Here is a 27,964-nt window from a genome sequence, read left to right on the forward strand (position 1 = left end):
TTCCTCTTCTATATAATTATTAAATATGCACAGGAACCCCCGCTTTTTCCCCTTGCATTTGGTTTCGCCCCCTGGCAAATCTCCTTTTAACAGCCATGCACCGCACTAGTTAACTCAACAGGTGCACGCCAGCAAAAAGCTGTGATTTTGATTTTCCCCCCCGCTGCAATGCTGCTGTTGTCACTTTACCCTGCCGGTGTGGGTGGGGAAAACCTCACACTTTTCCTAATGCCCTCCACACACGCCCTACGCGAATCATCCCTTGCAGAGAGAAAGATATTCCAGCAGAACAGATTCCTTGCATTTCTCCTCGTCACGCTGCTGCAAAACACCAGGGGTGGGGGGGGGAAGACTTATTTTTTCCCCTGTCATATGTCTGCGTGTGAGAGAGACGCCTCAGGCAACCGAAAAACGTTGAGAAATAATCGCGGCGGGAGGTCGCGGGGAGGCCGCCCAAGCGCCCACGGGCTCGACCTTGCTGTGAAAACCACACCCGGGCGACCTTGGAGGAAAAACCGAACGCGTCCCGTGCGACTCCGGAGGCGACCCATCCCATGCGCACTGCGCGCGCCGCGCCGCCCACCTCCCCACCCCTCCTTGCGCGGGGAAGCCAATGGGCGCGGGGGATGCTGGCGCCGGGGAGGCGGCCGGGTTGCTACAGCAGCGGCCACACTCGCGGCGGCGGCGGCGGCGGGGAGCTGGATCCTGAAGGGGCGGCGGCGCCATGGAAGAGCTGGACGGTAAGGGAGGGATGCGAGGAGAAAAGGAAGGAGAAGGCCCGGGGAGGAGGAGGAGGCCTTCTCCGCTGAGGAAAAGGCTGCAGCCGCCGCGCCGCGCCCGAGAGGAGGGCCGAGCCTTTGTGTGTTTCTCCGGAGCTGGGAAGAAGGGAGGTGCCGGAGGGAGGCAGTCAAGAAATGGTGGCCTCCCCCCGTGATGCTCCGGGAAGGCGGCCGGAGAAGGTCCCTCGCCGACCCCCGAGAATGGGCCGGGAAGGTGGGCGAAAGCAGCCTGCGCCTCGCCTTTTCCCCGTGCGCTGCTGCTCCTCCCTTGCCCAGCCTTTCCTTTCCCTTCCTGTTCCCTGTTTGCAGAACTCGTCGCCAAGGGGCAAGGCCGGTGCCAGATTTACATAGTATAAGATAAACAAGCTATAGCTTAGGTGGGCCCCCCAAAAAAATTTAAAGGGAAAAAAAACCCTGGATGTACATTTCCAAAATATAAGATAAAAAAGAAATAAAATAAAACCTGCATAAAGCAACAGTGTTTTGTATTGTGTATGGATCTATTAGGTCCATAAATTACCATATAGCATATATTCAGCACAAAAAACAGCGACAATTTGTTGTTGGCAAAGGACAGCTGGACATGTAAAGGGTCCCATTACCTTCAGTAGCTTAGGGCCTCATCAAACCTAAATCCGATCCTGGGCAAGGCTGCTCCTCAGGAAGGCGGGGATGGGCTTGTTATTCTATGAAGCGATGCTTGCTTGAAGGGTCCAGTAGGTGGTTAGTCCCAGGCAGGCCTCCCTTAGGTTCCCAGGGATTTGCTTGGCAGGCTGCTAAAGCCAATAATAATAATAATAATAACAGCAGCAGCAGTGCCCCCCCCCAAATGTTTAGGTAGGGGTACTCTCATTTTCCTACTCATCTTGAAACACTGCCCCTCAATGATGCCAAACTTAGATTCACAAAATGTTTAGGGGCATGCGTCCTCCCAGGAAAAAAAAACACTGAACAACAGTAATAATATATAAGAGCGACAGCAACAATGACTCTCCTATGTAAACCTGACAGGTTTTAAGGTCTGAACTTCTCAACGTTATCTTCCTTACTGCATAACTGTGTTTTGGTGGGTGGGGATGAGGTGCTTACATGCTTTTTTAAAATCAATGCAAGACGAGGGGGAGGGGAGGGTGCAAGGGATTGCTTGTGGCATGGAATGCATCACATGGAGGATATCGGCACAGGAAACAATGAGAGAACCATTTTTAATGCAGGTATATACTCTAGCACCCTGTGCAAGTTTTATATTTCTTTTGCAGCGGTGGGAAATGCAAGAGGGGAAGCCGGGTGGGTGGAAAGATGATTTCAGTGACATTTGTGCGGAAAGGCCTAAAACCTTTTAGACTGGGAATGAGTTATTTGCTGGCTTAGCATATCTCCCCCATGGTGAAGTAGTGTTTGGCTGAGTTCTCTTGGCATACCCATGTTTTCTCATTCCTGAGCAATGACCTTGTATGGCTAGTTTTGGCTGTGCAAGCTGAGCATTCATTGCTTTCCTAAGCCTTTAATATATCATTTGTTTTAAAATGTTACATGTATAGTAGTTCCCTCTACTTAGCTACTCAGCATTCTTGTCACATTTAGCCAACAATATGCTCATTTATGTTTGCTGTGGACAGCTGACATTCTGAGTGATGACTGCATTATTTTGGGTGGTTTGTCATTGTTTTATTTATTTATTTCACAATTCTAACAATTGCACTGAAGAAATGTTTTTCTGACATTATAATCTTTCACACTTACATGCACTATGGAAGAGGAGGTGATAGGTTTTACTAAGAAAAGCATTCAGATAACTAGAACTAAACAATCTGACTTCAGTAAAGAATTGAAAATGGTAGCCCTTTAGGACAATTTCCTACTTGGCCTGCACTCCTCTGCTTAAATCCCATTAAAACTGATGCTCACTGAAGGATTCTAGTTATTGTCTTGAAGCTACTTGCAGGAGCACCTCTGCATCTTAATGTCTGAAAACATGAGAGGAGGATTTTTGTATATGCCTACTTCTTGTTAAAGGCAAGATGCTCCAGAATTCTTGGCTTATGCAGGTCTTCATTTGATGTTTAGGGTGTGTACACTGCTGCACGCAGGTTCAGCTTGCAAACGTCCCATAGATATATGGTTAGCCAATGGGAAGACAGAGTGGTGGGCTATATGGGTCTTTGGCCTGAACCAGCAGGTGATTCTTTTGTTCTTACAATTAAAAAACCAATATTCGTAGTAAGAATAGCTGCATGGGAACAAAAACAAGAAAAGTAATTGAGGTAATCTGTGGTTCCTAGTTGAGAACCAACAAACAAACTCTAGCAATAAAACATTAAGGGAGCCATCCTACTGCCAGATCCACCAAGGTGAGCAGGTTAGAATCCACTGCCTTATCTCCCTCATTCTTGGCTCAGCCAAAGTCCTGAAAAAGCGGTGGGGGGGGCATGGCAAAGAGGGAACCAGAGGGCTGGGGTCTGGATCCTAAACTCATTCAGCTTGGTCATGTGACCTTGCAACCTTGCATAAGTTAAGCTGGCAAAAAAAAGTATGGTGTAACTCAAACACTATTTTAAAGACTTGTTTTCCCTCTGCTAGCAGCAGCCCTGCGACTGGACAGCGTTTGGATCTGGTGTAACTTTACACCAGCTTAATTTACACCGACTTCTTGTGTAGAGGATTGCTACCTAAGCCTAACACAACAGTACTAAAAGCTAATCAGATTACCATAGTTAAAACAGTTGAGATGCAATAATTGCAGACCTAACATGATAAAACCAAATAACTTAAGCCATGCAATTCACAGCACATTTTGTAGTAGCATAACTAATAGTCTACTACATTACCTACTTTCACTCTAGTGGCCTCTATTGAGATTTAGGAGTGGTGAAAGGGGGCAAAAGAGTGGCACAGCCTCTTCAGGGGCATTGAAACTGTGGCCTCTCTAATGGGGGATAGTTTTCTCTTTCATGTGGAAGAAGTAACAAATGTAGTACTGCTATTATTAGAAGTTTTAGTTGTTCCAGGTATTCTAGGCATACGCGTACACACCCTTCAGAAAGTGAAAAGGAAACGGAAATGTTCAGAGCTGTCACTCAGCTAAAAAAAATTGTGTAGGTTAATTGTGAGTTTTCATCCATTCAATTCTACTGAAATATAAAACTGAATCAAGCAATGATTCCAAATCAAAAGGCTTACTTCTTTTTGTTTATTAAATTTGTCAGTCGTTTTATATTGCTCAGGAAACCCAAAGGGACTTACAGCTAAGACAATAAATGTCACAAAGTTACATTAAAACCAAGAGGAAAAAGAAATACATTAAAAACACCCTATCCACTTTGAAAATGCCACAAATAGTTAAAAGCCAAAGGCCTGGTTATAGAGGGAAGTTTTTGCCTGGTGCCTAAAGGTAAATAATGATGGTGCCAGGTGAGCCTTCTGGGGGAGAATATTCTACAAATTGGGAGCAACCCTCTGGACCTCTTGTGGAAGGGCACACAAAGGAGGGCCTCAGATGATGAACACAGGTTCTGGGTTAATTCATATGGGGAGAGGTGGCCCTTCAGGTATTGCACCCCTGAGCCTTTTAAGTCTTTATATGTAAAAACTAGAACTTTGAATTGGGCCCACAAACTAATTGGCAGCCAGTGCAAGTCAGACTTGGATTGGTGTTATATGTTCAGGAAACCTCCCATCCATCCGGTCTAGGGAACCGCCCACTATCTGTGCCTCTGTCTTATCTGGATTGAAATTCAGGTTATTGGCTCTCCTCCAGTCCATTACTGAGGCAAGAACGATCCAGCAGATCTACTGCTACACATGCAGATGTAAAGGAGAGGTGTGCCATCAGCATAATGCTGACAGAGTACTCCAAAACTCAGTGTTTTCATGTACAGTGGTATCACCCTCTGGAAACAACCATACAAGTAGGACCGGAAACACCGCAAAGCAGTGCCGCCCCCACCTAACTCAGATAGCCACTCCAGAAGGATAACATAAGGAGCATTAACGGGCACAATTCCCCTGTCTTCCAACAGAGGTCATACAGGGTGACCAGAGCAGTTTCTATGTCAAAACCATGCCTAAACCCCAATGGAAATGGATCTAGAAAATCAGTTTCCTTCCAAGTGTGCCTGGATGTGCTCTGTCATCTGGTCTTGGCTTTTAGGTGATGTATGCATCTTTTGCAGGAACACCACCTTAACACAGACCTTTCCTCCAGCATAAGAGAGAGAGAAAAGACTGATTAAATTCGATGATTCCTGCCCCTGTGGCTAAGATGTATATATTATGTGTGTTATGTGTATATGTTTAAATCAGGGAAGTCTTCTTAATGAGTCAAAATACTCAAATGATTTAATGAAACACTGCATTCTTATCTCTTTAAGAACGTTAATGTAAAACTTCAGTTTATTGCCACCACAACTACATTGCTCAAGTTTAGCTAAGGGTGTCCCCTGTCAAGGAGGCCATAAATAGTCCTTTGCTTCACATTGTCGATAAGCACATTTTTGTAGCAATATGGTGTTTCTATAATGGGTTTTTGCAAAAAAACAAACAAACCCTGAGGATTGAAGTATGCAGCAACAATAAAAGGTGGCAGAGTGTCTGCTTTGCATTTAGAAAGTCCAAGATTCATTATCCAGGTAGGGGTGGGAATGTTTCCTATTTGAAACCCCAAATAGTTGCTGCTAGTCAGTGCAAACAGTTCTGAGCTACATGGTCCAATGACCTGATTGAAGATAAGGCAGCTATGCTTATGTTCAAAGTAGCTGTTGCAATTAAGTAAGTTATTGCAAGATTTACAAGGAGCTGTATTGGAGAGGTGGCTGTAGTGATGTTAGCATTGTGGCTTCATTATAAGCTCCCAGTACATTTTGTTGCACTGATGATTCAGCCAATATGTGATCAGAAAGAGTGGGACATGAGAAAATTATATAATTGTTCTGGCTAGTCTAGCACTAACTACTCTAACTGATGGAGCTTGGATCTTCTGCTTCATATTGTATTCTAGAACATTATTCACCAGTACAGTGGTACATTTGGTTGCGAATGGGATCTGTTCCGGAGGCCCATTCGCAACATGAACAGAGCGCAACCTGAAGCGCCAAATCTGCACATGTGCGCAGTGTGATTTGGCGCATGCGCAAAGCGCAGTCTAGCAATTCTGTGCATGTGCGAAGCACCGAACCTGGAAGTATCCCGTTCCGGTACTTCCGGGTTCGGCGCGTTTGTATCCCAAGACGAACGCAACCCGCAGCGAACGCAACCAGAGGTATGACTAGCTAATGTTACAGAAGGGATTCTACTATTTCTCATTCTTTCAGCCTTTATTGACCATTGTCTGCAAACCTAGGATTAGAGAACAATCTTAAGTACTTTTCCTTAAAAATTGTTGCTGAAGTTTTCTGAGAATGAAATTATAATAGGCTATTTATAGAATGTGTCAAATTTCTTAATTTTTTTTAAAAAACTTGTGGGACCTGCCAGCTGGATAACGCTTAGGTTGCAAACTCAAGCAGGGCATCTTGATAACTAGAAATACAACTAATCTTAAAAAGATGGTAGCACAACAGAAGAAAACTTAATCCTGTTGAAAAAATGCAGGTAATTAGACTAGTGCTTTCGGTAGTAATCCACTAAGTAGTTTTGCCATAGATCATTACTGTTTTAATGATTTATCTCATTTTATTTTTCTCTTTAGGGACTTGCTACTCTGTAGGGTATTCATGTGTGTTGAATGATAAAGCTTATCTTAATATGAGATTAGTGCAGATTCTTGGTGTTGATTGTATGAAGAGCTTATTAGGCATATTGCTTCAATATTGGTTCAGACCTTTTTTTAAAACAAATGCCAATTCTTTAATATATGTCTATGTAGAACGGACTAATTAACCATGTGGAATTAAATACTGGGTGGTAAGGTCTTGTATAAAAAGGTAAAGGGACCCCTGACCATTAGGTCCAGTCATTTCCGACTCTGGGGTTGCAGCGCTCATCTCGTGTTAATGGCTGAGGGAGCCGGCGTACAGCTTCCGGGTCATGTGGCCAGCATGACTTAAGCTGCTTCTGGCGAACCAGAGCAGCTCACGGAAACACCGTTTACCTTTCCACCAGAGCGGTACCTATTTATCTACTTGCACTTTGACGTGTTTTCGAACTGCTGGGTAGGCAGGAGCTGGAACTGAGCAACGACAGCTCAACCCATCGTGGGGATTCGAACCGTCGACCTTCTGATCACCAAACCCTAGGCTCTGTGGTTTAATCCACAGCGCCACCCGCGTCCCAAGGTCTTGTATATGTTTCCCCAATGTCACCCCCCCTTTTATTTACATAAGTGTTCATTAGAGTAAGATGACTAATACTGATTTATCAAGGTAGCTGATAAGTCATTGCAGTGTGTGAGAAAGCAAAAATAATATGAGGAATTTATGGCACAAAATGGTGAGCAAACCAGGTTATGTTTTAAAATTAACAAAGAGACTTTCCATCAAGAACAGGGTACCCAACGTCCTCTAGGCATTGTTGGGTAGAATCTACACACATATTAAAAATGCTGTGAAAATGCTTTTATAAAAAAATGTTTTGAAAAATATATTGAATTTGCCTTGGCTCATCATTGCCATCTAGTGTCACATTTGTGTATTGCACTTTACAACACACTTAAAATGTTTTACCGTGGACGCTCGGGTGACGCAATTTGGCGCTTCTGCGCAAGCGCCAAAACCCGGAAGTAACCCGTTCCGTTACTTCCTGGTTCGGTGCAGTGTGCAACCCGAAATCACGCAACCTGAAGCGACTGTAACCCGAGGTATGACTGTATTTGCGGCTGTATAGCTGAGTCCTTGGACTACAGTTCCCATGAGCCCTAACCATTGGCCATGCTGGGAGCGGTAATCCAAGAGGAGATGGAGGGCATCATGTGGTCCAGACTAGATGTTTCCACTTGATGCAACCAGGTGCAAAGAACAAGGCTTCTTTCATTAATTTTTTTATCTATTTGGCTGTATTTGTGTTCTATTTAATTATAAATAAAACCTCCAAGCTCTTTATTTTTTTAATAATTCTGTAAAAGAAGAAATTGCAGTAGGTACAAATTGTTATTCAGGGGCAATAGAAAATGTATCTGTCGAAATCTCTTTACTCCAGTGTTCAAAACTCCCATTGACAGGGAATTTCATTAGCGTTAGCAGTGTCTGAGATCTCGGCGCAGTACTGCGCCTAAGATTTCAGATTAAAACTGTGAAGTGGAAGGAAAGGAGGACCTTTTTTCTGCCTCCCAGCTACTCTCTGAAGACTGGAGAAGAGACCGTCTTAAGAATATTAGGGGGCTGGGCAGGGGAAGGACTAGAGCATGTGAAAAATGAACATAATATTTTAGCTGCAGTTCATTCATTTTCAGCTTTGTATTGTTATTAAAAAAGCGCGCCTAGACATTCTGTTGTTGCGCCCATAACTGGTTTAAAGTGCCATTTAGCTCCTAGCTTTCATATCTCAGTTTCTAACACTGCTTTGCTCAATTGTGAAAGTTAAATAAAGATACCGTCTTTTCCGATGTATAAGACAACTGGGCGTATAAGACGACCCCCAACTTTTCCAGTTAAAATATAGAGTTTGAGATATACTCGGCCGCAGATTCTCCACCCGGTGTATAAGATGACCCCTGACTTTTGAGAAGATTTTCCTGGATTAAAAAGTAGTCTTATACACTTTAGAATATACAGTACATTCTGCATAATTATGAAAGTTACAATAACACTGTACCTTTTCTGTCTGTTTTCCTTCCTATCTAGGTCACTACTGTACTTGTTAAATGTCACAGTCGTTTAAGGATGCTATAGAATTGGCCTGTTTTTTTTTTAAAGTGACAATCTATTCAAAGCTTTTTCAGTTTCTGACCTTCAACTTTGTCTTCTAGTACATTGCCACTCCAGTCTTTATTTAAGATATTTTTACCTTGTCTTTTGAGAGCCAGTGTGGTGTAGTGGTTAAGAGCGGTAGTCTCGTAATCTGGGGGACCGGGTTTGCTTCTCTGCTCCTCCACATGCAGCTGCTGGGTGACCTTGGGCTAGTCACACTTCTTTGAAGTCTCTCAGCCCCACTCACCTCACGAAGTGTTTGTTGTGGGGGAGGAAGGGAAAGGAGAATGTTAGCCGCTTTGAGACTCCTTCGGGTAGTGATAAAGCGGGATATCAAATCCAAACTTATTTAGCGTACAACAACTACAGTCAGAGCAAACTACAGCAGCGAACACAGAACTACTAACCAGCATTTTTCTGAAGGGTTGAATTGGAGTCCAATCCATATATTGTAATTGGTATGCATGCTTGACATATACATGAATACAGTGCTTTTTCCCCTGAAAAAATGTTTAGGGGTACTCTCATTCTGTCTGAGACTCAGGAAACACCATGACAGGAAATGAGGCCGCTATTGGGAATAGCAACAGAACTGATGATTCACTGTGCTAGAGAAGAAACCTGAAATTTTAATTTTTTTAGTTTCTTTTCCCGTTAGATTCACAAAATGTTTAGGGTTATGCATACCCCTGTGTGTCCCCCCCCCAGAAAAAGAATCACTGCATGAATATATCTGAAAGGTATGTAAAGATAATAAATGAAGATGCAGGATTGAATGGCGATAGAATATTTATCGTTATCCATTCAAAACATTTTCCTTCATTATATACACAAAGGAAAGATGAGTTCCGATTAATTATATTTTGGATTACTGATAGCTGAGTCAGGAAGTGTCAGCAGCATATTTATTCTTCTGAAGTCAGTAGTACAGTACGAGGAAGCCAGCTTCCAGTTACTGATCTTTGTGTCATTCTTTGTATATTCTTTTACAGCACTTCTTTGAGAGGTGAATTGCTTGATGTTGTAAAGACAAATATCGGAAAATGCCTTGAAGCTTACATGCATAATTAAATGCCACTGAAAGTTAGGGAATAGGGCCAGTGATATCTTTTCTATCATTGTTCTTGTGTAGGCTCACAGAGCACGCAGTCGCAAGATTGCCGGCACTGATCTGCTACCCATGATAATCGGTTGACCTGTTTGTAGGCACACTCTGTTACTGTTATGCTGCTTCTCCAAGGCTGGCTGTTCTTCCATACCCGATACATCCGTCTTGTGCATAGTTAATATCATTTTAGTTGTTTAAATGATGGCACTTGAACAAGTGTATCAGAATTATAATATAGGATGTTATATGATGATGGTAAGGGGTGCTTTGCTCATGTGAAACAAAGGTGGATTAACAGCACTGGTGGTCTGCTGCTGTATGCAGCTTGAATGTGAAGTCGCATTTCTTTGCTATTATATTTGATAATAAAGGCCTGTGAGACTTCCTGGTATGGCTGACCTGAGTCAAAGCTAACCTCTACGCCCCCTTTTTCTTTGTTAAGTCTCTCAATGAAAGCTTACAGGATGTTGGATCTTATTGGTTGTGTAATCCAGCCTTGTAAATAAGCTCACAAAAGTTACTAGCCTGCAAAACATTTTTTACTAGAGACTCCTGCAGCACCGTGCTATAATTCTATGCTGGGTGCAGAGTGGAAGGTTTCCCTCCTGTGGAAGCCAGATTTTACTTCTGTGCAGGGTGCAGAGGAAGGAAGCATGCAATTCCAGGTTGCCTGTGCCTCCCAGGAAAGTGCTTAAATATAAAGTGTCATCAAGCTTACTTTAGCAGAGGATACTTTTAAAATAATAAGCGTATTCAAGCTTGCAAAAGTTATGGCATGAAGTCAGTTTGTTTTAGTAATTTAGGAAGTGGCCTTATACTGACTGAGTCATACCACTAGTCCCTCTAGCTCAGTATTATATGCTACACTGACTGGCAGCAACTTTCCAGGTTTTTAGACTATCTTGGCTGTGCGTCCTAGAAGACCTGCTCCCTGCCTTGCAGGCCTTTTCCCACGTGGTCTGGGAGGGCAGGGCCTTGATTGACTCCAGCTACAAAAGTTGAGTCTGGTGAACAGACTGTTGGGCTGCGGCATTATTTAGCATGTTTTGTTCTGTGGGGGTTCTTGATGATGTTGCTGTTAATTTGTTGTACAGTATCTTACAATTGTATCTTATGTGAAAATTGTTTAATTTGCTTGTGTACTTTTCAGTGTTTTGTTTATTGTTTATGGCTACTTTGTTGTGACTGTAGTTTTATGTATGTTGTGAGCCACTTTGAGCATGGTTTGGACTTTGGAAAAGCAGCATACAAACAAAATGATTGCTTGATTGAAACAGTTTCCATAGGGAGGAAACCCTGTGGCTGTGTGTCTAGAGGGTTCTAGATAATGAGAATGTGCAACTTTTCTTTCTGATGGTCTTTTTATTAGTATTAGTATTATTAGCATTTATTAGTACCTACTTTTAAAAAAGTCTGTACATATATGGCCTTTATGGAAAAAAATAGAAAGTAATTGTTTCTTGTACATTTTAAGAGAGAACAACTTTTCTCTTTTATGTTGCTCAGTTGAAGTACAAAGGAAATAATTCAATTTCCTAATAGATTACTTTTTTTCTTTTGTAAATACAGCTGTAGTTGATTGGATATCTGCCAAGAACAGTAGTTCACTCATATAGGGAGACTAAAAAAATTAGTGCTGCTGCAACAATACAACATTTTTTGTTGAATGTTCTGCAGTGCTTTACATTGTCATTATGCTATTAGCACAAAACAGAACCACCACTGACATGGGCAAGGGAGGGAGGTAGCTCCTTTGAGCCCCATTTGTAATGATTCTAACTGATATCAAATCAGGTGTCTTGAGGGAAGGACTTGTCCTCTTGACCTGGACATTGTCATTTACTCTGCTCATGGATTTAAGCCATGGGGGAAGGAGTGGGGGTGGGAGATGCTCTTTGTCAAGAGAAGGAGAGTCAGTGTCATTACTGACATTGGTGAGGAGTTGCTGCTCTTGTCAGTGAGACAATCGAGGAATTTGTAGGACCTTACATTTTTGGCAGAGTTTAACTTCCAGCAAGTATTGGGGTTGTTGAAGTCTGCCATAACAACTATGTCTCTCCTTTTTGAATGTTTGGTAGTCTGCAGTAGGAAGGTATCATCCAAGTCTTTAGTCTGGATTGGAGGTCTATAGCAGACACTCACAGTAAGGTCACTGTTGTTTTCCTCTCCTACAGTTTTTATCCCATGCACTCTCAAACTGCATTCCTTGCTCTAAGTTATGGATTTCTTCACAAATCTACACATCCGTTACATATAATGCTACTTCTCCTTCTTTCCTGTTTGGGCTATTTCTTTTGAATAAGACATATACCCCTCAATTCTGACATTTCAGTCATTAATGTCATCCCACCAGGTTTCAGTAATGCCTGTTAGATCATATTTGCCATCCTGTATTGAGGGCTCAAATTCGTCTTGTTTGTTTTCCATTCTGTGTCCACTGGTATAGAGACAACTGATACTATAAGTCATTCCAGTCCAGCTGCTTCATTCTTGTAGTTTCCTGCCCTTTAAGAGGTTTCTCAGCAGAGGAACTTTTATAATATGTGGTTCTGATATAGTTATTGTGTATTGGTACAATATTTTAGTACATTGTCACAGGCAATTTTTATTGGGAATTTGGCTAAAAGTTGATGATGATCTAATGAGTGATTTTATTGGGGGGGGGAGTCCTCTCAACAAAAGGATCGTCCTGTATCTGGAGTTTTGCTGGCAATCTCAATACAGAATCCATAAATTAAATGTAAAATCATAGAATCATAGAGTTGGAAGAGACCACAAGGGCCATCCAGTCCAACCCCCTGCCAAGCAGGAAACAAAAGAAGGATGATCAGCTTTTTCTTTTTCTCTTTTTTGCTTTTTATATTGTCTGGGTTGACATTTGGGTAGACATTTGCTTGAAATACCAATGAAGGACTGTGACCTTCTTTGCTGTCAGTATAGTTGATTTTTATGCTGCTTCATTTAAAAGGAACAAAAATATTTGAATGCTTATCTAGTCATTGTTTTCTGCTAAACAGAAAACACGGTCTTATTCAATGTACAAAACTATGCAACAGCTCATTCATAGGCCTTGTTTCTGCCCATAGTCTAATTTTTTTTTAATGGGTGTATTGTCTGGTGGAGTTGTGTAAAAAATATTTATTGATGTTGACAATATCTTGCATATCTAGCTTCTTTTATTCAGCTCCTCCAAAATACTACACAGCAGTGCAGTTCTTCAGATACTGATTGATTCCATTTTATAATGGTAGGATTTTAGTGTTAGAAACTAGGGGCGCTGTCCCAACCAATAATTAGATCACTAAAGACCATAGATTTTCACAGGTTTTCTGTTCCTGCTCATAGGGAAAACTTTTAATGTTCCCACATGAGAAATGCAGATCATTTCAATCTCTGCAGGCAATTTTATGAATGACTCCTGTGAGCTCTATTATAATTAAAGCCTGATTTTATTGTAGTTTCATTTTTAGCAGTTTACAGAAAACATAAATATAATTGCAGATTAAGAGTTAAGTAGGAATTGTAATGCCATAATGTATGTGTGTGTTTCTTTTAAGATAACGGAAGTGTGGGACGAGTGGAAGATCTTTTACCATGCAAGATTTGTGGGAGGACTTTTTTCCCAAATGCATTAGTGAGTATAAATGTCAGGTGACTTAAAAACATGTTCATGTCTAACCCTTCATTTAAAAGTGAAACTACTGTGCCAATTTGAATTGTTTTATTTAATTAATTGATGGAACTTGTATACTACAGTGGTGCCCCGCTAGACGAATGCCTCGCTAGACGAAAAACTCGCTAGACGAAGACATTCGTCTAGCGGAAGGCAGCCCCGCAAGACGAAAAAGTCTATGGGGCTGCCTCGCAAGACGAAAATTTTTCGTCTTTTTTTCGGCTAGCGAAAACGCGGCTTGCATTGCCGCTTCGCTAGACGAAAAACCCGCTAGACGGAAATTTTCGCAGGACGAATTATTTTCGTCTAGCGGGGCACCACTGTACTTAATTGTGAATACATACAAGCAGTTATCACTGGTTACAGACATTGTTGGTTTTGTTCCTAATAATATGGGCTGCATTCAGACATGGGGTTTATTGCCCATATTATTCAGACGTGGGGTGGCTGTGTTATAATAGTAATAGTAATAATAATTGTTATTCATACCCTGCCCATCTAGCTGGGTTGTCCCAGCCACTCTGGGCAGCTTCCAACACATAAAAACATAATAAAACAACAAACATTAATAGTAACAATCTGATCCAATATAAAAGTCACAATACCTTTAACATAAACAACTTATATCACACAAAGCAACATTCCAACAATCCATCAGAATCTAATAGTAAACAGTAAAATTAAACATCAACAAATAATAATTAAGCAGTTCACACTTATCAACCACAATAAAGAATTACCAATCCATAATAAAAACAAAACAACAATTCACAATGCATAAAATACCACAAAATGTACAAAACCATGTAAAAAGATAAAATTGAGAAACAAAGACACACAACTTATAAAACTTTTTTTTAAAATAAAAATAAAAATCCCTGACCATGAAATTGCAGGAAAATTACAACACAAAACTCACGATTTTCAAAGTTAACAGGGTTGCAAATGGATTTTTTTATGGAAACAATTAATGTGGAAATGAGCACTGAACTTCATCTACATTTCCAGGAATGACTTTTATATCATGTGAATGATCACATGAAGGTAAGGAAATGTCGGGGAGACAGAGTAAAGTGTCGTATGAATGCAGCCTTGGTCAGTATTAATGAATCTATTCATAAAAGTGCTGAGTACGTTATGGGATGGATTTGCTTTTGAAACTTCAACTTCGTTTTATAAAATTGAGTAAGGTGGAATGCATGCAAGTTTTATCCTCCCAGGGTTCCCTGTTTATTTGATGGGATGGCTAGTAGGAGGAGGGGAGGAAACCTGCTTTCGAAATATAAATATAAATGTTGCATTTCTTTCCTCTCCTACTTGTAGAAGAAGCATGTTCCTATTTGCCAAAGAGCTGCTAATAAAAAAAGAAAAGCATTTGACTCCAGCAGACAGAGAGCGGAGGGAACTGATATTTCCACCGTCAAACCTCTGAAGCCACGGGTAGGTACTTGAGCATTAGAATATTCCTTTTTTTAGACAACTGTATGTCCATGGGCATGTAGTTCAGTTATTAGCTGCATGTGTGTGATGACTTTGGAAGTTTATTCATAACAATCTATGGGATATAATAAATCCAGAACGGGAGTGGTAATTGCCTTAAGCAGCATACATTGCACAATATCCTAGCTGGGATTAGATTTAAATATTTAAAAAGTACTGACTGTAAAAGTAATATTGGATTTGAAATATGTGGCATGATGGAATCGGGAATAATTCAAGCTTGAGCATTATTAAAAGTTGTGGACGTAATCCGTTCCGGAGGCACGTTTGCAACTCGAAGCATTCGCACCCAGAAGTGCTGTGTCTGCGTATGCGCGTGGTGTGGTTTAGTGCTTCTGCACATGCGCGAGCAGTGAAACCCGGAAGTAACCGTTCCGGTACTTCTGGGTTGCCACGGGACGCAACTTGAAAAGACGTAACCTGAAGCGGACGTAATTGTTCAATGACATTTGCTTCCTCCTTAGGATCTCAGCCAGTGTGGTTATTAGGCTCTTCTGTTTTAAGGAGCATTAGTAGAGCCACTTTGTAAGTTCATAACAAAAAGTTGTCTTTCTCAAAAAGTCAGCAAAGAGAGAGAAATTGTGTCTGTGAATAATACTGTATCTCAGAAGACTAGTTTACGAAACGAGGAAATACATCATGTACTAGCCCAGTTTCTGTTGCTATAGAAGTCTGCAAGCTGTTTGATTACACAGAATGTCTTTGATGCTTAAGATCAGTGTAGTTTAAAAGCTTGCATAGTCATACACCACCTGGAGTTTATTTTGTATAACAATATTTGGTGGAACAGACTAGCACAGCAGCTAATTACCAAACTATGAATGAAAGCAGTTGATACTAGTGACTCCCAAAGAATGGCTCTTCCTAACTAGGCCACATACATAATATCTGCAGAGAAGTCTCTTTGAATGCAACTCAGAAAGTTCTGCTGGTGCAGAATATGTCTGCTTGGGTGCTCATTTGACCCAGGTTCTCAGAACATATTTTATTGATTCTGTACCAGTTGCACTAATTACTGATGCAGTCCTAGGCTCAATTCAAGTACTGATTTTGACTTTTAAAGCCCGAGGTGGCTGGACTGTATGAGTCTGTGTGTGCCTTAAGATAGGTATTGGGGAGGCCCTGCCGAAATCATTGGCTTTTGAGATCAGTTAGGTTGGTGGGCAGTTATAGTATTCAAAAAGACTTTCCAAAACTTTGTTTCCATTGGTTTTACTGGTACAGGATTTTGTTTGGTTTTTTTGGACATGCTGTTGTGGCATAAGCAGTGATTTTCCATGGACCAGAAAGGTGATTTATACACATGGCATTCTTTAAATAACAGCAACATCAGACAGATAAGTAAATAATGTCAATAGGAAAATACAGCCAAAAGTGTGTGAAGTGATTAACCCAGTGTATAGGACCATGGAAAAGGTGCACATTGCTTCTGCTTAGGTATACAGAGCTCTTATTTGGAAATCACTGTCAGCAGTGTCTATTGAAATATTAAATTTATTGCTTCTATATTTGTTTCATAACTGCTCTCACAACTTCCCTGTCAAAGGATCTAATTACAGCTTTTGTATAAACTCTGCTTATCTCCTGAAAAGCAACATTACTTCATGGTTAAGGGAAGATATGTACCGGTATTTAGTGGTGCTATATATAATATTGTATGCAAAGCTGAAGAAATCACTTTTATCAAATTGCTAATTTTGTGTGTGTGTGTGTGTGTCTGTGCTGCTTCTGTTGTCTTCTTAGCCAGAGCCCCCAAAGAAACAATCAAACTGGAGGAGAAAGCATGAGGAACTCATAGCAGCTATACGAGCAGCCAAAGGAGTTGATCAGGTCCTTAAAGAAGGTGGAAAACTGCCACCTCCACCACCACCTACTTATGACCCTGGTATGTAATGTGACATTGTGGGCTTCAACTACAGCATCTGTTTTGTGCAATATTGCTAATGAATGGCTAGACAGACACATCCTGTCTCTCTCAAAGGGTCAGGTGTTTTGTCTGGTCATAAACAGACTAACATACAGTTCAAGGCATTTCATTGCCTCAAAATGGGAGGGCAAGGAATTAATCCGAAAAAGCCTGCAGGCAAGGTAGACTAAGAAGGTGAGATTCACAGTACCTCTTAAATGCACAGATGAAGGGAAGGGGAACAGAATCCCCAGTGGCATCCTATAAAGAGCAGGCATTCTCCTAGGCCATGGCCGAGTTTTCAGCTGGCAGGTTCAGGGGGTGATGGAACATAGAAACAGTCATCCCAAGTGGCTGAGTGTGTACCAGTAAGTTTGCTCTTGAAATCACACTTTCAGAAGTCACACCCATTATAGTCTTAGAAATCTAAAATTTAGTTATCTGTAGAAAGGGGCTCTCCGGGGGAACAAAAAGGGCAGAGATGGTGAAGCTACTTGAAAAGAGAGGCAGGATTGAGGAAGGCTGTGCTTGGTACTAGATCATAAAAGAACACAGGTTTATTGATATTTTGTAAACTGATTTGGGCCTTTTTATAATCAAAAGGTGTATAAATTTTATTAAATAAACAAAATAAAACAAAACGTGGTTGGCCGATTAGTAGTTTCGTCTTGTGCTGATTAGGGATGTGGGGTGTGAATCTTTTCCTGCTCAGATTGCAAAATGGACTCGCCTGATTTGATATTAGATCAGTGGTTCACTTGAAAAATTGCAGCCTGGTGGAATCATTTGAGAGGCGGTTGTAGGGTTCTGTTCTGCCTCTGTTCATTTAAAAAAATTATTTCCCCCTTTCTAAAAATAGGGCACATCGCTTGCCACAGCCTGTAGTGGCTATAGCACGTGAGACATTTTGCTGCTGTGCACTTTGAATGCATTTACAGCAAGTCCCCTTGTGAGGCATGAAGCTTGATGGCGTCCTGTTGCTTTAGGGAAATTATATGGCAAAAAAGATGGCTGCCCCCAGTGTTTACAGTGTTGAGGCCAAGAGGGCTGGGTGTTACACTTTTAGAAGTTTAAAGGAAAAGCGGGGAGGGAGAAACAAGCATCAAACAAGTTTCAGACTACCTTTTAAGTTCTTGTTATTATTTTTTTACCATTTGTTTTCAGGTAGATTTTTTTTAAAAATCCATTAAATATCTACGAGTGACAGACATAGTCTTGTCCCTTCTGAGAACTGGGATGGACCCAACTGTCTTGGGTTCATCTGTCCCTAGTCCTGATTGCATTAGGATGGAAGGGATTATTGGCTTTTGCATGTCCTAGCAGAGCACCTAGTGTTAGGAACTCTTTCTTTTCAGTTCAGTAGAGGGTGGTGACTGGAACCGTTTTCTTTAGTCACTTGACCTTGTCAGTTTTGCACTTGCAGAGAAGGTAGAGACTGAAAATAAAATGGAGGCGTGGGACAAAATGGTGGTAACTTGGCATCAACATTTTCCACTTTCCTCCAGATGAGTTTTTTTTTAAGCCGTTACAGCTGCAAAGATAGACTTCAAAGATACTGCTTAAGTAAGCAGTGCTCACTGAAATCTCTGAAACTAGGGATGTTCCTGAATAAATGTTTTATGTATTTGGAATTACTTTAGTGCACAGCAAAGCTGAATATCACCTTCGCATCTAGCAAAATCAAAATAAAATATACTAAGAATAAAATCACAGAATAAGCAATGCAAAATAAGTTATGCAGAATTTTAATGTTTTTGGTTTTTTTTAGCTTGGGCTTCACACAGCCGTGGATATAATCCCCCCCCCCGTCTATTCTCCTTCCCAAATTGCTGTGACTGAATCATTCTTGTGTCAAAAATTGCAATGCTGGAAAAAGTTACATGTCTGTAAGAGAAAGTTCTCCAAGCTACCTTCAGATCCCCGAGTGGCTGAGGCAACCCAGCCAGATGGGTGGGGTATAAATAATAAAATTATTGTTAGGCTCTCCTCTTTGCATTTTTGAATTTGCTTTGTAGGAGTATTTCCATGGCACTCAGATATAATCTGGAAATCTTATAGTTAACCAAAAGCTGAGTCTGCTTGCTATATATTTGGTTGCCAGTATGTTTTGCTGCATCTTGTACCGGCGAAGGATGAGACAGCAGGAATAGTGCTTGGAGCGCCAGTGACAGAAAATTCCAAGAAGTTTGACAAAGCACAAGCTTGAGCTAATTTGAAAGTGTGTTCCTTGCCAGTGATGGCAAAACCTCCTGTGTTTCTCCTTTACTGTGATGTATGCTGTGTTGTCTAACAGAAAGTTTCCAGTTCGTTAAAGGCCCTAAACATGGTCAGAATAGCTCCCTGTGACTTACTTGCTGCTGCTGTCGTCGTTGAATTTATATACCGCCCTGTACCCAGAGGTCTCAGGGCAGTACACAGAATAAAATATAAATATAAAAGCACAAATTACATAATCAAAATAAAAAGAACAACCCAATAACACCCCCAACCCCCGCCCCCCCCACACATTTTAAAAGGGCACAGCATGTCAATCAAATCAACCAAAGGCCTGTTTAAAAAAGGAACTTTTTTGCCTGGCACGTAAAGGTGTATATTTGCTATATGTGTTGAGATTTTGCAATTACTCAGATCTATTTCAGCTGGATTTCACATTGGCCACAGACTTCGTATCAGAAACATCCAGTGCATTAATCAGTTGTGTGTGTTTGCATATGTTCTAACTTTCATCATCTGAAGCTGTAGGATTATTGGAAATGTCTAATATATTACCTGCTTGCTTGGCTCCTGCACCACCTTGATTTGTTAAGTCTCGACTGAGAATAAGTTTAGAGGTGATAATCTCCCTTCATTGCCTGTTCCAGTGGTTGAGGTGGTGGCGAAACCTTTATAGGAAAAGCATATTCTCCATCCCTTAGGGTTAGGAGCTATTTGTCAATCTCCAATTTGCTAATTTGGGATTAGGTGGTCAAGCAGGCTCCACTCAAAAGCTAGGCTTGTATTGTTCAGCAGACTTTTAATGGTGGCCTCTATCACTTGGACCTGCCTCCTTAAAAAGCAAAGACCCATTTGCTTTTGGCTTTTATGTGCATTAAATTTTTTTGGAAAGGTTTTTGAATGCCGATGGCTTCAATACTCACGAATCTTCATTGATTTTTACTGACTTGCTGTTGATTTTTTAACACGTTTAAATTATAATGCTGTTTCAGATATTTTAGCAGTTTATGTTTTCTGTTTTTATTGTCATCCACTTTGTGGGTCTGGTCTAGAGTTAAAGTTGGGATAAAACCAGAGTGACTAAAGTAATAAATAATCTGTACTGTTCCTTGTGTCTCATGAATTGCTGATGAATATAGATTATATCCAGTGCCCATATTGCCAGAGAAGATTTAGTGAAAGTGCAGCTGATCGGCACATCAATTTCTGCAAAGAACAGGCAGCGCGTATTACTAATAAAGGAAAAGTGGTTACTGATTCTAAAGGGAAGCTTCCTACCCGGACACAGGTGAGTGATGATTATTTGCTCAGATGAATAATAAACCCTGCCTGAAGTTAAGTAATTCCATACTAGGGATCATCAGGAAACAAATTAAAAATTTTAAAAGCCAAAAGCATCACAGTGTTATACAAATCTATGGTGCAGTCACACTTGGAATACTGTGTACAGTTCTGGTCACTTCCCCTCATGAAGGATATTGTAGAACAGGAAAAGCTTCAGAAAAGGGCAACCGAAATGGTCAAGAAGATGAAGCAACTCTGCAATGAGGAAGGTGACAACATTTACAGCTTTATAACTTAGAGGAAAGGGGGACTTGATAGAGGTGTATAAAATTATGCATGGTGTAGAGAAAGTGGGTAAAGAAAAGATTTTCTCCTACTTTTATAGTACACTCGTGCCTTGGAAGTTGAACGGAATCTGTTCCGAAAGTCTGTTCGACTTTCAAAATGTTCAGAAACCAAAGCGCGGCTTCTGATTGGCTGCAGAAAGTTCCTGTAGCCATTCAGAAGCCACGGAATCCCCATTGGATGTTCGGTTCCAAAGAACATTCACAAACCGGAACACTCACTTCTGGGTTTGCGGCGTTCCATTCAGGAACCAAAAGTTCTGAGTACCAAGGCGTTTGGGATCAAAGGTACGACTGTACTAGAATTCATCGAAATCCAATGAAGATGAATGTTGGAAGTGTCCGTATTGCTTCACACAAGACATAGTTAAATTACGGAATTCGCTGTTAGAAGAGATGGTGGTAACCACCAACCTGGATATCTTTAAAAGAGAACTAGACAGATTAATGAAGGGCAAGGATATCAATGGTTACTAGCTATGATGGCTGTGTTCTACCTCCACTTTGAGATTCATGCCTGTGTGTATCAGGTGCTAGGAAATGCAGGTAGGGAGAGCTCTGATGTACTCAGGTTCTGCTTGCAGGCTTCCCAGGAATGTTTGGTTGGCCACTGTGAGAACAGAGTACTGGGCGATATGGGCCTTGGGCCTGATCCAGCACAGCTTTTATTTTCTTACAAACATACAGGTGAAACTCGAAAAATAAAATATCGTGGAAAAGTCCATTTATGTAATCAATTGTTTTCATTAGCTACTGGAGTTTAATATATGAGATAGACTTATGACATGCAAAGCAAGATATGTCAAGCCTTTATTTGTTATAATTGTGATGATTATGGCGTACAGCTGATGAAAACCCCAAAGTTGAGATTGTTAATTTGGGGTTCTCATCAGCTGTACGCCATAATCATCATAAATAATAAAGGCTTGACATATCTCGGTTCACATGTCATGAGTCTATCTCATATATTAGTTTCACCTTTTAAGTTGAATTACTGAAAGAAATGAACCTTTCCACAATATTCTAATTTTTCGAGTTTCACCTGTATAAAAAGATGATCACTCAGCCTTGACCTAAATCAGCATTGGAATATCTGGTATGTACTTTGTTATTTTCATAGTAATAGGCGGGTAGACACTAGATTTTCCTGAATGAAGTGGGGAAAAAACAGCATTTCAAACCCTCTTTTTAAGGTACATTTGCAAACAACCCATGAGATACAGAGTTATTGATCATTACAGTATTTCGAGACATGGAACTGTATGACTGAGCTGTTCAATGACTGGTTTTTGTGTCTGTTTCAGTACAAGTCGCCATCAGTAAAGAAGATGCCTCCATCAGGAATAACGCCACCAGCCTCATCACGCTTACCACAACCAAGTAATGTCAATAAAATTGTTATTGTAGTTGCATATCAGGAATGCATGAATAAGTATTGCCTCAAGGCTAATAGATATAATGGCCTGGATCCTGATTTTCTTTCCATGAATGGAACACAGCTTTCCTGCCACCCCATTTCCTCTATTCCTGGGGGTTGAGGAATCCTTGGTACGAGATTTCTACAGATGGCTGTTGCCGTCATTACTTTATGTGAATCAAGGGCCCAAGCCATTGCAATGTGGTCTTCAGGAAGTTGTTGGTTTGTACCTCCCATTATCCCTGGCATTTGGCCATACGGACAGAAGCTAATGGGAATTGCAAACCAACCACATCTGATTTTCCCACGCCACCTCTCCCATGGTTTATTGGTGTTTATCTTCACAGCTGAAGAATTTCAAGTTGAAATGGAAGGCCAATGATACATACCTTCCCATGGAGCTTGTTACTAGCAAATGTTGCTACAGAGTTCAGTAGCAAGATTCATCTCTGGTCTGATAGGTACAGACATCCCTGGAGAGCTGCTGCCAGTCAGTGTAGACACTATTGAGCTAGATAGACCAGTGGCTCAACTATCTATGAGTGAATGCTTTGAGGCTGCATACTGCAACAATTTTTTTGCGTTCTTCTCAGTCATCACATTTTAAAAGATAAAAGATTTATTTTATTGCTTTAAAGGTGAGATGTAGAATCTTGAAAACAGTTGTGCAGTGCTTTGAGGCCTGTTACTAAGGCAGTATTACTGCTAGGAGAGTAGGAGATGAGAAAAGGGTACACTTTCAAGACAGTGTACATTGCCTCTCCTGTCTTCTTGTGTTGCCTGTTGTGGTTGCGTCTTGTGGCCATTTAAAACTACACAAAGAAACTATGATGCTTGTTCGTCCTGACCTGAGAAGAATATTTCAGTGATTGGGTAGGAAGATGATGGGGAATGCTGGAAAACAGGCAGATTTAAAAAAATAAAAAAACAAAAAAAAATGCATGGCTACTGTAAAATACATTAAATTATTACTTGTAGGGCGGCTAGCCTTGTTTGTGGTATTGACTTGCTTCCTGAATAATGAGTCAGCATGTTCTATTGCATAGAGCTTTGGGTTTGGATGGAGAAACCTGGCTTGAAATTTGGTTGGCCATTATGAAAAATAGAATGCTGAACCAGAGAGGCTTTTTTTCTAATACAGAAAAAGTATTTTTATGTTCATAACCCCCACACAGCCTGAAGTCTTCTGGGTAACCCTGGGCAAGTTATTACCTTCCATGATTGCCCTGCTAAGATGATGCTAGGCAGTTACAGGGTCACTTCACTGCTCTTTATAGTGAATGACTCTGGACTTCATTTCTCTCTGCCTCAATTGGCCAATGTTTCCTCTCCCCACCGGCCCAGCTTTGCTACTTTCTTGGTCAAAATCTGCTCATTCTGAAGTTGCTGTTTACTCACAGTAGGGGGAGGCTTGGGAGACTCACAATTAAGGTACTTCACTGGGACTAATGCATACAGTCGTACCTTGGAAGTCGAACAGCTTAGTTCCCAAACATCATGGCTCCCAAATGTCGCAAACCCAGAAGTGACTGTTTGTGAACTATTTTTGGAAGCTGAACGTCTGACGGGGCTTCCGCAGATTCCAATTGGCTGCAGGAGCCTTTCTGCAGCCAATCAGAAGCCGCGCTTTGGTTTCCGAACATTTTGAAGTCGAATGGACTTCCGGAACGGTACGACTGTACTTTGGAAGAGGTGGTATGGGGAGGAGGATAACACCCCCCCCCACCCAGCAGTACTGCAGCTGCAATCCCATTTGTCAGCTCTGGCATCTCCTCCTAATTCAGGGTATCAAATCACAGAAACTCCCTCATCGCATGTAGTTTCATGATGTGAAGTAAGAATAAAGTAAAGCTGCTAGGCACAGAAATGATGTTTTCATGTTTATTTAAAAAGGTACACCTGCAAATAAAATTCTGTCTACAAGTGGGCCAGTGGGAAGTAAAATCCAAAGCTTGTCTCCAGCTCATAAAAACTCAACAAGGACAAGCCCCCAAACAGGGTAAGTACACAGTTAACGCTGTACACATAGTATTTAGTAAACAACTTTGAATACTACGCCAGTGTGGTGTGGTTAAGAGCGGTGGACTCATAATCTGGGGAACCGGGTTCGCATCTCCGCTCTTCCACATGTAGCTGCTGGATGACCTTGGGCTAGTCACACTTCTTTGAAGTCTCTCAGCCCTGCTCACCTCACAGAGTGTTTGTTGTGAGGGAGGAAGGGAAAGGAGAATGTTAGCCACTTTGAGACTCCTTAGGGTAGTGATAAAGCAGGATATCAAATCCAAACTGTTGTTGTTGCTGTTGTTGTTGTTGTTGTTGTTGTTGTTGTTCTTCTTCTTCTTCTTCTTCTTCTTCTTCTTCTTCTTCTTCTTCTTCTTCTTCTTCTTCTTCTTCTTCTTCTTCTTCTTCTTCTCCTCCTCCTCCTCCTCCTCCTCCTCCTCCTCCTCCTCCTCCTCCTTTGTCCTTTGCTATATAAAACAGTAATTTTATAAATACAGTGAAAACCAGTGTAGCACAATAATATTTTGTTGAAAATTGCTAGGTTGAAAATCAGTTCGTTTCACACAGATTCTCAGGTGCTGTATCAATCAATATTTTCTGTGTATTGTGATGACTCACTGCTGAAAGTTTGCATGGTAGAAGCAATGGAGGAACATCAGCAGAAAGCTCTTGATATCAATAGTCAATTCTAATTTGGGATAACGGCCCCAAGCAACTGCTTATTTTTCTCTTGTACTCCAGGTGGCAGTATTTGATCTCTGCATGAAAAGCAGATAAACATATTAGCAGCGATAGGGTTTAGGGCTTATATTTGAAAATAAATTTAGATGTTGCTTTTTAATTGCTGATGATGTGAGACAGTGTGTGACAATTAAAGGAGTGATATGCAAAATATGTATGTGGCTCTGGTGTATTTTGAATTTAGTATAGTGTTTGCTTGGGCCTGCTTGACTTCTGCCCCTCTCATTTAGTTGAACTTTGTATTTCCGTTTCTCCTTTGTTGTTTTTATTCTCTTCATGTTTAAAGGGGAAGAACCAAATCTAAAGTAGAGATGCTTATTTTTGGACAGTACATCAAGCTACTGAACCTGGAATTGGTTTAAATAAACACCCATGAGAGACTTCAGCATATGTGAGAGTCTAGTTTGTGGGTAATTATCTAACCAGAAAACAGAACCAGACTAGCAGCTGCAATCACCTGCCCACGGGAGCCCATATGTGCAAGAGCTTCCCTGTTCACTTCTGTTGGTAGTAAACTGCTTTGAACATGGAGATGAATGCTTGGAACTGCCTCTTCCCCACTGAAGTTAATGGGGAAGCCTGCAGAAATTGAATTTCATGTGCACATCTAAGCACCTCTAGAATTTGGGATCAGAGCCAAAGAATTCAACATGGCAAATGTTTGCATATCAAAGGTGGAAAACTATTCCCAGCTGGCAGGCCAGATCCCAACCTTTCACACAGGGTGCCATTTTGACAGGTGGGTGGGGCCAGCCACCTGTCGATCATCTGACATCGTGATGACACCAGTGACAGTTCTAAATGACAGCACACCTTCAGAACTTCCTACTGCAGTTGATCCCAGTGGAACTTGTTGTCAGCGCCAATTTGTTGTTTAGCGTGGTCAGTGAACCCTAATGCCTCCCTTCACACCCCAAGCACCAGTCCCCGCTGGCAGCCCTACTACATACAGAGAGACCTGTGTGTGCACAGCAGCTTATTGTGTGTTGACACTGAATCATACCCTAAGCATTTGTTTGCTTCTAAATTCTGCCTAATTGACTGAATTACCGTTATCTTTTAGAGGGTCCATGAAATCACGGACAGTTGCACCTACTAACGTGGCACGGAATGCTGGAATAGGTATGATGGCAAACAAAAGAAAAACTTACAGCACTGAAAGCTATTTAAACAGGTAATTAATGATTTTGCCTTTCTGTAAGTATTTATGGCTTTCATATATCTGAATATTAATGTCTTGTTGTGGGGGTATTACAATTACACTTAAAAAAAACAATCCAGACTAGGCACTTGATGGGGGAAGGGGATAACATCACAAATAAATACTGAAGGATAAGATAACTGGCCTTGGATTGGAATACTTAAAAGAATTTCTCAGTGGCTGCTTCCAGACTTTGGTACTCCCTTCCTAGAGAGGCTAGACTGGCTCCCTCCTTGTTGTTCTTCTGCCTGCAAATGAAGACCTTATTCCAACAGGCTTTTGGGAACTGACTATTTTTTAAGGGAAAGGATTTTAATGGTTCTTTGCTTTTTTATTTTTTACTATCTGCATGTTAATAGTTTTCTTTTTTATATTGTTTTTATTCTATTATAGTTTAATTAAATTTTAAGCTACCTATCTTTTATGTTTTTACATTTCTGTGTTTTATTCATGTTCCTGTAAGCCACCTTGAGTCCTGGTTCTGGGGAAAGGCAGGATACTAACAATTGCAATAATTATTATATTTTAAGACCTCTATCCAAGTGGGAGGCTCAGAGGTCAACTGCTAGCATCTGCCTCTGATTTACATATAGCTCCTTGGACTTTTATGCTCTGCTCTATTCCAGTGCCCACACAATTTGAGCTTACTTGTGTCCTTTATGTCGCTTCTAGATATGACACGCTCCAGACCCTTCCATATCTTTCCCCACAGGATTGCTTTAAAAATCAGGACTGTTATTCTGGGAAGAGATGGTGTAACCTTTCCTTTCTGTAGAGGGGCATATTAGGGTAGCTAGTAGTCACTTAATGGGCATGGCTTTATATCAGCTGAAAGATCGTGGAAGGCGTACTGAATATCACCTCCTGATCTTCCAGGGGAGCCTGATGAGGTTTCCAGTTAGCAGTGCAGGAAGTGTAGAATATCCTGATCAAGGAACTTCTATTTCATGTTCCATTGGGCCCTTAGATTTGACACAAGGGCCTATTAATTTGATTCCTTCAGTTTATTCCATTGGCCTAAGGTTCTCAAGTGCTAGCATGGAGCTTGAGTTGTATAATCCAGCAAGGAAGTATTGTGGGATTTTATTTTATTTTGTAGTAAGAAGGCCATGTTTTTGGAATGATACATTACTGAAAAACTATTGTAAGGTCAGAATGAATGCTTTGCAAGTCACACATAAACCTTGTAACATTTATCTAATCTATATAATGTTCTCCGTTTTGAATGTTCAATGGTTGATGAAGAACTGGATATGACAGTGGAGACTGCTCATCTTCTGTCAATGGAGCAAGTTCAAAAAGCAATGAGGGAAATTCACAGTTACCAAAATTCTGCTACGAATGCGGCGCCAAATACCCGGTGGAATCTGCAAAATTCTGTTGTGAATGTGGAGTTCGAAGAATGGTTTTGTGAACACCTTCTGTAAAGCAGGGTAAAAGAGAGCCCCTCTTCTTCGCTATGGCTGCATGGAATTCTGCGCTATACTTTCCCATCTGAACTTGTGCTAAAACGCCATAGTAATTTTCTGAGAGCAATTCTTTTTGGTTGCAGAATAATTTATATAGATATAAATATACTGTATATAATTGATAGGTACCTGAAACTGTGCCATTCAAGAAGGTATTCTTGAGACACTGTTGGAAATATCTTTAATGGAGCGAATTAACTCAAGAAATAGGAGGGGTGTTTTTTTTGTGTTTTTTTTTTGTAATCCTGCTATGTATTACTGTATATTCTTACATTGTTCTCGTTATTCACCCATAATAGTGTTAGCCCTGAATAAGTTCTTCCGATAAGGGAATCTATTGATGAGTGGGGTCTCATAAACCTTACTAACAAACAAAAAAGGTTCAGATTTACTGATCTCGTTTATGATATTATCCTACCTGATTGGCATTTCCTTCTGAGTCTGCTTTCAAAACACGTTATAATGTTGATTGTACAGATGCTTCCC

At 40.9% G+C, this 27,964-nt stretch overlaps 1 protein-coding gene across 1 annotated transcript; it reads left to right on the forward strand.

Annotated features, from left to right (window-relative positions):
- Positions 1-594: 594 nt before the first annotated feature.
- Positions 595-27,694, forward strand: ZC2HC1A (zinc finger C2HC-type containing 1A). Its single transcript, XM_033155468.1, has 9 exons — positions 595-740; positions 13,286-13,362; positions 14,725-14,841; positions 16,645-16,786; positions 20,161-20,309; positions 21,954-22,029; positions 23,960-24,065; positions 25,872-25,982; positions 27,255-27,694. The coding sequence occupies exons 1-9, from the start codon at positions 725-727 to the stop codon at positions 27,421-27,423; spliced, it is 963 nt and encodes a 320-aa protein (XP_033011359.1). The 5' UTR covers positions 595-724; the 3' UTR covers positions 27,424-27,694.
- The last annotated feature ends 270 nt before the right edge of the window (positions 27,695-27,964 follow it).

Source organism: Lacerta agilis, chromosome 7 (genome assembly GCF_009819535.1).
Source record: "Lacerta agilis isolate rLacAgi1 chromosome 7, rLacAgi1.pri, whole genome shotgun sequence".
Classification (NCBI taxonomy): domain Eukaryota; kingdom Metazoa; phylum Chordata; class Lepidosauria; order Squamata; family Lacertidae; genus Lacerta; species Lacerta agilis.